Source organism: Mastigoproctus giganteus, chromosome 12, assembly GCF_048544385.1.
Source record: "Mastigoproctus giganteus isolate SK-2022 chromosome 12, ASM4854438v1, whole genome shotgun sequence".
NCBI lineage: Eukaryota > Metazoa > Arthropoda > Arachnida > Uropygi > Thelyphonidae > Mastigoproctus > Mastigoproctus giganteus.
In genome coordinates, this window is record NC_143586.1 from 68,813,865 (window position 1) to 68,827,357 (window position 13,493).

Sequence of the window (13,493 nt, forward strand, 5' to 3'; positions counted from 1 at the left end):
CTCAATGCTGATGGGATTCTTCCTCTAGCTCAGAAAAATCACCTGAGAGGGCATAAATTCAAATTGAGGAAAGACAGATGTAGGATAGATGTGCGGAAATTTGCCTTTAGCCAGCGGGTGGTTGGTGGGTGGAACAGACTTCCATCCCTTGTCGTGGAAGTTGATAGCCTAAATAAGTTTAAGGCTCAGCTGGACAGGTATTTCGAACGAACAGAGGGGTGAAGTGGAAGTGGTTCTTTTTATTTATTTATGTTACTTTTTTTTTTTTTTTTTGGCTGATGCTGCATAAGCTTGCTTTCTTGCATCAAATGCCTCTGCTAATGCTAATGCTAATGCTAAAATCACGATCAAACTAAACAACGAAAAATTAGAGCAAATACACCGCTTCAAGTATCTCGGTGTACTCATTGATGACCAGCTGAACCATGAGGCCGAAATCAAAAGCAGAATTGAACAAGCCAGGCAGGCATTCACCAAATGGAGAACCCTCCTCACCGACAGAAGCTTGAACATCATGCTCAAATTACGCACATTGAAATGCTACATCTGGCCAATACTGCTCTACGGTGTAGAAACCTGGACTCTAACATCAGCCACTACAAAAAAGCTCCAGGCCTTCGAAATGTGGCTCTACCGAAGAATGCTGAAAATTCTGTGGACAGCCAAGATAACCAACGCACAGATCCTGCAGGACATGCACACGGAACGGGACCTGCTCAAAACCATCATCAGCAGGAAATGCAAATACCTAGGTCACATCGCTAGGAACCAACAAAAATATCACCTACTACCACTCATCCTGGAGGGAAAGATCGAAAGCAAGAAACGCCCAGGCAGACCGAAAATGGCATGACTAGATAACATCAACACCTGGCTTCACATGACAACAGCACAAGTTCTACACGCAGCGCTAGACAGAGAACAATATCAAAACAAAGTCGCAAACGCCATTCGGCAGCATTAAAGAAGAAGAAGAACCCAGAGGATAATGTGTTCTAAGATGATATTGCTATGTACAAAGAAAACACAGGATAGGACAAGATAGACAGTTTAAAGAGCAATCACATATGTGACATTTTTCTACCCCCTAAAATTCCCAATTTGAATCCAGTGGAGAACTTTTAACATCATTTAAAAAGGAGCATTACAGAGCTGAATTGGCTTAAAAATTCAGCTTCAAAGCATCTAAGACTATATTGCATTAGTATTTTGTGTCTTTTTGCCACCATCACATATAAATAGCATAGCTGATAGTAGCAAAAAAATAATAATAATAATGTGTTGGATTTCCTGCTTGTGGATAATAATCCAACTTTCAGTGAATGGCCCTATCTTTCTCAAGGCCACAAAGTAAATATGTCCAAAGAAGTTCCACCCAATGCAAAAATTGAATCCAGGCCTTTTTGACACAGTGCCGAAAAATAGTGAGTGAGTCACTGTATTAGATGAAAAGGCTGCAATAGTGAATAATAACAATTACAAAACAAAAAGGACCAGAAACCTGAAGCACATACTCTTACTACTAAAGTAGGACAAGTGCATTGCATAATGTGTTAGAAAGGCAGTAAATAAGGTTTTTTTAAATGAAAATATTTTCACACTGAAAGATAACTACCAACTGATACACTATTACACTGTGATTATTACCCACTAAAATTTTAATCAATCTAAGCAATTATATGTAGCACCTGTACACTTGTTCTATTTACAAAATTATTAACAAATTGAGAAATAGCTTCAGTCAGTTAAAACATTATAACAGTTAAGAATATCACGATTTTTTATATCTATAGTTAGAAATAGGGCAAACTATTGCAGAAAAATAAATCAATATCCAAAGATATAACAAAACACAAGACAAAAATATAAGAAAAACATAACACACAGGCCAAATGAACATAAAAAATAATAAGAAAAAAAGTCACCTAATAGGCAGAATTAATGTTATATTTCAATGATTAGTTGATGTGAAAATAATAGGAAATACAGGGCAATACAAGAAATATAAGATAAAACAGGCTGACAGGAGCACTCCATCTCATATCCATCATAAATTATTTGCACCATAATACTTGCACTTTTTATTATTATTATTAGCCATATGGTGCAAGGAAGCCTGAGGCTTATGCTGCACCAACCAAAAAAATTCCTAAGTTACCAGAGAGAGAGAGAGAGAGAGAGAGAGAGAGAGAGAGAGAGAGAGAGAGAGAGAGAGAGAGAGAGAGAGAGAGAGAGAGAGAGAGAGATCACCAAGAAAGAGAAGAATGATGATATCCAGCTCAGGACCCTGGGTTTGCCAAGCCCATACTCACCAGATGTGAGCCCCTGGGGTTAATTTAAAAACAAAAGACTAAAATTGAAAAAAAACTGGTCTTACTGCTCATTTTTTCCATGTCCTCTGTTCAAGTCAGGGGGAAGTAAGGAGTAGCAGTGATCCATAAGAACAACATCAAGATGAATGTATGACTCATCTAAGTCCTCATGAAGAGCTGATGTATCTATACTAACTTCTTCAGTTCCAACTGAGAATAAATCAGCAGTACTTGTTTGATCTAATACCTATAAAATTATTTAAAATTTTATCAGCCCTATCAACATTTCCAAAACAATACCACCAGTAACATGTATGCTTAATGACACAGAAAAATTTAACTGTGCAATAGGTTATTATTCCATATAAAATTAGCCTATTGCTGAAAGTCATATTACCAAAAAAGCAGTTCTATAAATTCAAAACTCAAAGACTACAGTATTACCAATTAATTACACCAAACACCAATTTTAAGCATACCCATTAAATTTACCACAATTAAAACTTCTATAAAATAAATCATAAAATATATGTTTAATAATAAATAAATAAGAAAAACAATTTTTTTAATAAATAATTTCAGTAAAAATACTAGGTTAATATTAGGTTTCAGACTTTCTGACCAGGCAACCCCGCATAATCTAAGCATAGCTTAGGTGACATGGGTACTAACTGGATCCAAACCCAACATCCAATCCTCACTATGGTGTAACCTATAAGTGGGGGAGCCACCTATACTGGCCACTGAACAAAAAACAATAGCAACTAATGGGACTGTTTATCAATGAATAATTTATGAGCTGAAACCTTATCAATGAGGTGGTACAAACTGACATTCATACCAGTACAGAAGACCTGATGACGATCTATGGCAGGCTCCCTTGCTAGTACCTTTTACTCCCTTTTCTTGGTGGGGGGGGAGGAGACAGTCGTGTCTCTTACATTCCCCTGCCAACCCTTATCCTTCTCCTGGTGGGGCATGGGCCTACCTCATTGAACATCGCAGCATTTTAAAGGCGCACTCGACCAGTTATGTATTTTAATATTGCTCCATTTTTGATTTAATTATTTAATTACAGTTGGACCTCTGTTTAACAACCCTCTTTGCAGTGAATTTTTTTGGAAATCCTTTTGGTAATTACATTTAAAATAGTTTCTGTAGAACGAAGAAAATTTCCATATAACGAACGGATTACGAGACACAACTTTGTAAGAGTTGTACCCACCTCTGGCCTTTAGGCAATTTAAGTAATTAGAAACAGCAAATTAAGAGTTAAAGGGATTACTGTTCCGCAATGTAAGTGCTGCCCAAAAAATATGTGCAACTACCTATCCCACATACCAAGAAGCCGCGATTTCTAGGCATTTCGTTATGAGAAAATGTGAAAGAACCAATGAGAAGGCAAGGATTGCCATAACCACCAGAATCTTGCATTTGCTTTTAATAGGGATTAATAACATGGGTGGAAAGGAGAGTAAGATCCTTGGTTCCCATGTCAACAACAGCAAATGAAAAGATGTTTATGGTCATAGCGAAGCCCACACACACATAGGACCGTGGGACCGTTACCAAAAATGGTCACATCGGAGGAAGATGCCCTCCTAGGGTCACTTTGTAGCAATGACGTAAGCTCGAATAATCCTTTTATTTTAGCATAGCCAATGAAAGGAGAATCTTTCGGGGAAAGCAGAGCAAAAGGCGCAAGGTATATAAGAGTATTGGAGACCCAAAAAGGAACAGAGGTGGGAGTTGGCTTTTCGCAGTTAAACAGCTAGTCGGAAAAACAGTGGAGCAGTTAGATACAAAGGCAAGATCAGGGAGGAGCAGAGAGAGAAGAAGAAGAGCGACCACCAGGCACAAAAGATCCAAAAACAGCAGAGAACCACACCCAGATTTCGCTGGAGAGAAGGAGGCCACATAACTGAATTTCAGGAGCAAGTGATTCAACTGGTAAGCCATTATTTTATTAGTGTGAATGTAAAGCTTGAAAAACAAAACCAACCAATAACATTTTCATTGCTTCTTTTCTGATCCTCACGAACTACATCTTAACACAATATAGGTTAACGACCATAATGCTTTCATAAGTACCCGAAAATACCCCTAAAAAGCCGAATGCCCACAAAGTGCAAGTTAATCAAGTATGATCAAGCGCTGGTTTTCGAATGATGATGGAGAAAGGACTGAATGACAACAGGGTATTAGGGTTCAGCTACCCTAACGTTCCTTTTGACCTTAAAATGTGTAAAATAAAATAAGTGTTTATGAGCATTATGGACATTTGGCCTAGAACAATCTAGTGTACGACAAAGGTAAGAATTGAAGAGTTTATTTTGTAAGATGAAATGCAGGATTTTCACGAAGGGCTAAATGTACTACTTTACCATTTTAATCACACCTTCGATATTATTGTATGGAATCAACACCTGTATGTCACAACTTATACAAATTACACATACAGAATGCAAGTGTAATGTACCTGTTTTCTTTGTTATAATAAATGTTGTGTGTTACACTACGTCTCATTCTCTCTGCCCGTATTCTAATACACCAGCATAAACAAGTACAAACCAGGAGGAGTTGTTGCGGGGGATTGAGTTGACACCCTGTAATCATTCGATCTTTTATCACAACGCGAATCCAATAGCTGCAGTCCCAGAGGTTATATAGCCCCTGAGTACCGAGGGCAGGGATTTTTCCTAAGAGGTGGTAAGTTAGAGCGACTAGACGAAAAAGGGCATCGCCCCAAGAGAACGAAGGGAAACAAAATGGCACCGTGAAGCAAGCAAGCCCAAACAAGATGGTGCTGTAAAAAGAGGGATGCGCCCATAAGATGGTGTCCATGACCATGATAAAATAAAATAAGTTTAACCGAAATAAAACAAAGATTAAAGTACTAAATCCCTGATCAGAAGATGGTTTCCATGATCCAAGATAAAACAAAGGTTTGAAGTGCAGAAAACAGAAATAAATAAAATAATGATGGCTGGTGTCATTGGAATGTTGGCAGAATGAAATACTATATTATTTCCACATTTCCCTACATTCAATAACACTATATTATCATTATTATCATTGTTTGAGTATGCACAGCAAAAAGTAGCAATTTTCAAAAGTAGCAACCTAGTAGCAGAGTCTAGGCACTTTTGGCTGGCCAAAAGATAAAGCATAGGTAAATTTAGGTTGCTGCTTATTGCTAGCATAAGTATTTTATATTATGTCTTTAACTGTTCTTAGTGTGAATATGTATGTTTTGAGAACTTCAAAAGGTAAGTCTATTGTGTGAAAATATTACTATTATAGTTTAAAATACCTGTCTTTATGTATTGAAATATACAAGCTGTCTATTTTAGTGGGAAGGACTATACTTTAAATTCAGGGTTATTGTTTGTATAAATAACAGTAAAATTAAAATATTAACTGAACATGGAGGGCCAGAATATAGATGGTGCAAGTTTAGCCATATCTGAGACATTGTTTCCAACTCAACCAGAGCCACCTCAAGAACAAGTAAAGGTTCACCCGTCTTCGATCGCGGGTTACCTAAACCTAAATACCAATCTATCTAGGCAAACATGAAGGACCCCCCTGTGTCCTTGTTTTTCGAATCGGTAGAAGAAATATCTGAAATTGCAAACTGGTCAGATCATGAAAAATTAGCAGTAATTCGGTCTAGACTCAGAGGGATAGCAACAGAATTTTTCTCACATTCGCTCGAGCTAAGGGCAGAGAAAAATTATGACTGTTTTAAAGAAGCCTTTTTTAAGCACTTTGAGTGACTAACCCCTCTAATTTCACTGTTACAACAGTTTAGTACAGCTAAACAGGAGGCAGGGGAGGCTGTAATACAATTTGGGACACGTCTTAGAAATTTGTGCGGGGCTGCGTTTAAAACTGGGAACGAAACACAAGAAGTGTCAGTATTAAGAGACCAAACTTCATTGGCCCAGTTTATAAATGGGCTAAACACCAAATTAAAGAGATTAGTTTTGAGCCAGAATCCAACTACCTTTCAACAGGCTCTAGAGGTGGCGATAAGGGAGGAGGAAAATGAGAAGCTAACACATGCAAGGCAACATGTTAATATTAATTTGGCAGATACTACCCATAACCAATGTAAACAGACAGTGACTCCTATGCAGGAGTAAATCTTTTCTTTACAGCAGTCTCTCGATCGTTTGTCAACTAACAATGTTAATTTGAATGCTTTAGAAAAGCACTTGTCTTCCCTTGATAGTAAATTTCAAAATTGTGCAATGGGAATAGATCAACAACTACAAGAAATAAGACAGGATCAATGCAAACCTTACTCTTTCTGCTCGCGACTGCCCGAAGTTAGTCAACACACAGATGGTTGACCAATATTGGGAAACGCTCCACAGAGAGAAAGCTATAGCAGGCAGGGAGACAGTAACAGTCAGAGAATATCACATGACCTTGGTCACAGCAGGGAGCAAGCGTTGTTTCAGAGACTGGAAAGCAGGGAAGGGAACAATTATTTGGTAGGGAGACAGTGCACTTTTGTGCTGGGGAGAGGTCACTTTTATCGGCAGAGAACAGTGGGTAGAAAAATGTACACTCCCTCTCCAACAGTTGGGAGGTATTTTTATAGTAGAGTCAATACTGTGTTCCAGCCAGAGTAAATGCAAATACTTTCAACACAAGAACTAAGGAAGCATTACAGAGTAGAGATGCAGAATTTAGACAACCTAGGAGGGGCAAACCTGAGACAAGTAAATCACATGGGAATCTCTTCACATTGGCACTATAGGGATAGGTCAAGCTGACAACAAAAAGGCATGAGAGGAAATAGGCAGAACATGGGGTGTATACCGCAGATAATGACACAGAATTACCATTAGTAGAAGGTTTAATACAGGGCATAAAAACAAGGTTTCTCGTTGATAGTGGAGAATCAGTCACCCTCGTTAGCGCAGAAATTTTCGACAAAATCAAACGTAATAGATGTTTAAAACAAAGGCCTCCCGATATTACTGTGTGTGGGATCGCTGGAAATATTGTGCCTCTTAACACAAAAATTACTGTAGAGTTAACTTTGGATGGGAAATCATTCACAGTTGATGCTTTTGTGGCCCTAGATAGGCTAAGCCCACGATACAAATTCATTTTAGGCTCTGATGTTTTACGTAAATTTTCATTCATACTAGACGCAGGGAAAAGAATTTTAAAATCAGTACCACTTGGAATTTGCATAAGAGAAATAGGGGTGACCAAAAGGCCTGTGTTGGAAAACTGACTTCGAAACACATTATTCCACCCAACACAGAAACAGTCTTGACGGTTCAGTGTGCAAACACATTCCTCCGGGACAGTTGGTTCTTGTTGAGCCCAATTATAATCTCGCGAGTAATGAATTAGCAGTTGGAAATTCTTTAGACAAGTTGTCCAAAGACAGGAAGGCAACTATTTTGATAGCCAACACATCGTCCGAGCCTTTACACCTCACAGCGGGAATGACATTAGCAAAAATTGAACGTATTAATGTCCACGAGATTAATTTTGCAGGTGAACAAAGAAGGGTTGAAAAGGCGCCTCCAGTGACAATCGAAGATTTCGATCTGGATCATTCGACTGTTAATGAACGTCAAGAACTGGTTAAGCTATTAGATAGGTATAAAGATGTTTTTGCCAATTGGGTCATTCCACAACAGTGCAACGTAGAATAAAATTGGAATCAAGTGTCCCGATCAAGCAAATGGCTTATCGCCTTAAGACCTCAGGTGGTAGATAAGTTCATTGAACTCTTGGACGCTAACATAATTGCATCTAGCTTCTCACCTTATTCAACTCCCATTGTAATGGTGAAGAAACGAGATGGCTCTTTACATTTTTGTGTTGATTTCCGTAAGCTTAACGCCAAAACTGTGGCAGATAACTTTCCGATACCTCAGATAACTGAAATTCTGGACATTCTGGAGAAAGCTCGCTATTATTCGCTTTGGATCTTCAATCCGGATTCTGGAACATTCCTGTCTACCCTGCGGACAGACACAAAACAGCTTTTACAACCGGCCAAGCCTTGTACGAATTCAGAAGATTGCCTTTCGCCTTAAAAAATAGCCCCGCAACGTTCGTGAGGGCCATGTCTATTGTCCTTCAAGACCTTAAAAAGGAATCTATCTTTTGCTACCTGGATGATATAATTATTGCAAGTACGGCCTTAAAACCCACATGTCAAGATTACAGACAGTCTTCCAATGCTTGAGACAATATGATCTTAAGCTAAAGCCATCGAAATGGAAATTTCTGAAGCAGGAGATAACTTACCTTGGCCATCAAGTCAGTTCAGACGGAGTTCTTCCGGATCTTGAGAATGTGGCAGCCATTAAAAATTGTTTGCCATCTAGGACAGTTAAGCAGGTGAGAAGATTCTTAGGAATGACTGGGTTTTATAGAAAATTTATTAAGGACTATGCAGATAGATCTCGTCCATTAACCAACCTCATGAACAAAGATACTCCTTTTGCCTGGAATGAAGCGAAACAGTCAGCATTTGAAAAACTGAAAACAGCATTGATATCAGAACCGTTGTTAATTTATCCAGACTTCTCTCAGATTTTCTATCTGAGTACGGACACTTCTCAGTATGTGATTTCGGGGATTCTGGAACAGCAATCACAGGATGGCTCCAGGCAGCCAATTGCATACACAAGCAATTGGCTGCCTGGCATATAAGTAAGGTCGGATCTCACAGTTCTGACCTTACTTATATGCCAGAAAGTTTGTCATAATATCAGACAATGCAGCACTGAAGTATTTACTTCAATTAAAGAATCCAACACCTCGATTAACTCGATGGAATTTGATGCTGCAAGGGTATGATTTTTCAGTAGAATATCGTCTGGGTCGTCTAAACTCAAATGCAGATTTCTTATCTCGACCAGTACTACAGGAGGAGCCTAAGCCTAAGTCACGCAGGAGAAATGTCACAAAGACAATTGCACCGTTATCAACTGAAATCACCCTAGAAGCATTAGTGATGCCGAAAAATGCCACTAAAGATCTGATGAGATCACTATAGAGAGAAGATGACAAGTTCAGTTCTTTAATCACACAACTGGAATATAATACTCAATCTTCAGTAAAGATTCCTGATTCATACTATTTTAAAGGTTGAATTCTATATCATTACACTCTTCCTGATGCAAGATCTACTAGAGAAGGGCCTCTAGAACAATTAGTTGTGCCACATGCACTAAAATTAGAAATTATGAGTGCATGTCATGATCTCCCTCAGAGTGGTCATCTAGCATTTGACAAAAACGTTACAAATAATTCGGAAAGATTTCTTTTGGGTGAATATGTATAGTGACATCAAAAATTATGTGGACACCTGTGCTTCATGTTTGCAGAGAAGGGGATATAATCCTAAAGCAAAGGCAAACCTGATGCGAGTTCCTGCTGAGTCAACACCTTGGTACAGAGTGAGTATGGACACTCTTGGACCATTACCCACTAGTTTAGATGGGGATAAATACCTTCTAATAGTGGTGGATTGCTTCACGAGGTATGCAGAAGTGATCCCTTAAAGACCCAAAAAGCTGAAGAGGTAGAAACTGTATTTATCAATTTTATTGTGGCAAGACATGGAATTACGCAAGTACTATTAACAGACCGAGTAGTAATTTTTGCAGTCAGCTAATGAAAAATATTCATGAACGCCTTGGAATTAAGAAGCTTCAAACAACTGCATTCCATCTACAATGTAATGCCAAAGTGGAATGTCTAAATAAGACACTGGCAGCAATACTGTCACATGTGGTCAACACCACACAGTCAGACTGACATATTTGTGTACCACTAGCAGTTGCAGCTTATCACTCAGCTGTTCACTCATCTACACAGGAAACGCCTAATTACTTGTTATATGGCAGAGATTTGGTCGTACCTTAACACATTTGGATGTTTCAAATTCAGCCGACGTATGCATCCTTAGAACATTACTCCAAACAAATGGTAGCGAGAATGCAACGTACGTATGATATAGTTGAACAACATCTCCAAGAAGCAGCAGAAAGTCAAGAACATTACCGTTCCACAAAAAGCTGTGGATAAGCAAATTAGGGTAGGCAGTGTTGTATATTTGTATACGCCGAAAGTTAGACCAGGTCAAACACGTAAGCTGGCATGTCAAAGTACCGGTCCTTATAGAGTGATAATTCAAACATCCCCCGTAAATTATCAAATTCAGCACATCTTCAGGCCCAGAGATAAACAGTTGGTTCGTGTAGATAGACTTACTAAAGTAATAGATCGTAGACCATTTCCAGAACTACGCCTAGAAGCCGATACACCCCAAGATTCAACCTTGGAACAAACTAATCTGAAAGAGATATATGAGGAAGTAGAAACCGAGGAGGAGGAGCCATGGGATGAATCGATGGATACCTCATTTATGATCCCGAGTGTTCCTGTTTCCATACCTTTAAAATATTTACCTAACAGGGGACAAAAATTGCAGTCCGAACTAAAACAGGATGAACAGATAAACTTACAAGAGGATAGGAGAGAGAAAGATCGATCGCAGGCAACACATCATTATAATCTGCGCAGCTGAAGTCGGGAGCTGCATATGCCCCAATCAGCAATTGCTTTAAGTGCTCCAGAGGTTACACAAATACCTGAGGAGGAGACATTGCCTGAACCTACCACTGGTGGATCATATAGTGAAGCACAGTCTTCACCTTCACAAAATCACGCAGAGGAAGGGGCAGAAACACCAACTCCACATTCAGATAACCTCGGATTATTGGAACGATTTGTGGGTTGGGTCATGGCTCCTGACAATGAACAAACGCGGGAGGAGACCTCAGAACAAAATTGGGCTAACGATGGATATGATTTGAATGTAACCCTAACTGATGCATTAAAATAAGCTACTGATTGATATCCAAGAGTAACTGTTTCCTGTTGTTGTGTTTTGCCCACATAGGTGCTGGACACAGCAAAGAGACTAATCATAATGTATCTGATATGGGACGGTTCCACTCATGCTAATGTAGAGATTTGCAGAGTGAAGCATGGAACATATAAGTGTGAAACACTGAGTCCTACACCAGCAATACTGGAAGTGATCCCAGTTGATAGCTGTGTTAAGAATAATTGTCATGACTGTGTGAAACAATCGGAATCCATGCTCCTTCTACCTAACAATACTTTGGTATGGCCTAAGCATTTCATTTTAAAACAGGCACTGAGAGAGAACGGTACTTCAATTATGTACCAGTGTAAGAGAGGAAGTGAGCCTTACGAGTGTGCAAGGAGTAAATGTAAAGGAAGTTTAGAATACTGCTTTGAAGCAGAATGTGATCAGTTATCCTCTTGCACATGCCAAAGGCATGCAGCAGAAACATACTGGTTAGCAGAGATAGAGTCGCAGAAATCCTCCGATTATCTCTTATAAGATTTGCATAGCACCATGGGAGAGAAAAATAAATCATATGAGACATAGAAGACATTTATTATCTGATGAGTTAGCTCACTTTGAAGAACAAGGTTTGAAAGTAATTTTTACAGATTCTATTTTTACCTTGTCACACAAGGATATTTTGATTGCGAGAAAGTTTGGAGCAGAGAAAATGTATACAGTGAACAATGAACCACTTCAAGTAAGTGAACCTCGGGAGTTTTTGTTGACTCCTGGTCCATTGAAGTTTCTGTTTGTTTCACATGAAGGGAAATTGGTACAAGGATATGTGCACCTAATGGGTCATGATGAATGTAGAAGGTTGTCTTGTATACTGTGTTGGGACTTAATCAGGAATAGGCACTGCCTTCGTCACATATTCAGTTTACATTGCAGTTAGAATAATATTAGCAATGATTATTTGGTATGCCAATTTTGAATACATTATGGCAGGCAATTAGAAGCATGTACATAATGGTAAGAAATGTCTGGAAAATATGCAAGGCAATGTGGAGATTAATGGCACTAGCAGGTCTGACGACTGGAGATGCTGTGAGAGCAACTACTGGACGAGTCAGGGATTATTTTGATCATGTGCAGGTCAATCAAAGGCCTGAGATAAGAGTAACACCTTTACAGATGTTGGTGATTGTGTCAGCAGCCATGTTATTAGCTGATGCTACTTGTACTAACCACCAGATTTTGAAAGCAGAAGTGGAAAAATGCGAAGCAGATTTGTCTCGACCATGTAAGATCTATACAAAAGCACGAGTCACTCTAATGAACTTAGACTACAAACAGTGCCTCTGGTTTGTTTCAGGCAATCAGCAGACACTCTTTCAACTACAGTTAACTTTTAAGCAAGTACACTGCAAATGGCAAACAAAACGTATCTACTACACTTTTCCTACTGAATTACATTTGATCAGCTAAGTGGCATGCCCACAGAATGCATACTGTCATGGGGCCTACATTGTTATGCTAGATATAAATTTCAGGCCTTAACGAAGGAATCATTAAGTTGGCCAGGCATAACAAATTGTATCATTGGAGACAGTGGTGCGAATTGTCATATAATTGATAGTCAACCCTGTCTACACTATTGGGAATGGTTAGTACCAGATTTCACTAGAGTATATGTGGTAAGAAAGATCGAAGGAATGATTTGTCAGTATGTAGTGGAAGTGCAATCACAATCTAATGAGACTGTAGAAACAATATCTTTGAAAAATTTTGCCATCACTAAAGACAATATAAAATTCAAGTTGTGGGTGCTTTTGATCAACCTACTGATATACTCGATCATCATCTAATTTTGCGAGTCAGACAGAACACCAAAGCTTACTTAGATCAAGCTGCTTTGCCGTCCAGACTGAAATATGGTGAAATTGGAGATGTTCAGTCTAATTTCAGTGTTTCCAAACAATTCATATTTGATGAAAAGATGATTCAATGTCATTTTTATGAAGAAAAGGTTAGTTGTCGCAAGAGTGACTCATATTTGAATCACATGATATCTGGAAAAATCAATAAGTTACCTAAAACTCAGGCATTCCCTCAGTTAAAAATCGAACAGTCGGGACAACGCACATCAAAATTATTGCAAACCGCTCCATTGGTAGTTCACCTTTCATTCACAGGATATATCATATTCTTAGAGACACATACAGTATGTCCTAAATTTGTCTATGAAATAAGTTTGCCGATAGGATGCTTTGCTTGTAATGCGCTGGCAGTTATGATCATTCAAGCCG

The 13,493-nt window shown here is 38.8% G+C and overlaps 1 protein-coding gene across 5 annotated transcripts in view; it reads right to left on the reverse strand.

Annotated features, from left to right (window-relative positions):
* pps (protein partner of snf) overlaps nt 1-13,493 on the reverse strand; it is a 656,065-nt gene that overhangs the window by 356,398 nt on the left and 286,174 nt on the right. For all 5 annotated transcript variants that reach the window (XM_090386465.1, XM_090386467.1, XM_090386466.1 and 2 more), the window contains one exon: nt 2,378-2,559. In XM_090386465.1, the coding sequence (XP_090242591.1) occupies nt 2,378-2,559 (182 nt within the window). The remainder of the gene's footprint in view (nt 1-2,377; nt 2,560-13,493) is intronic.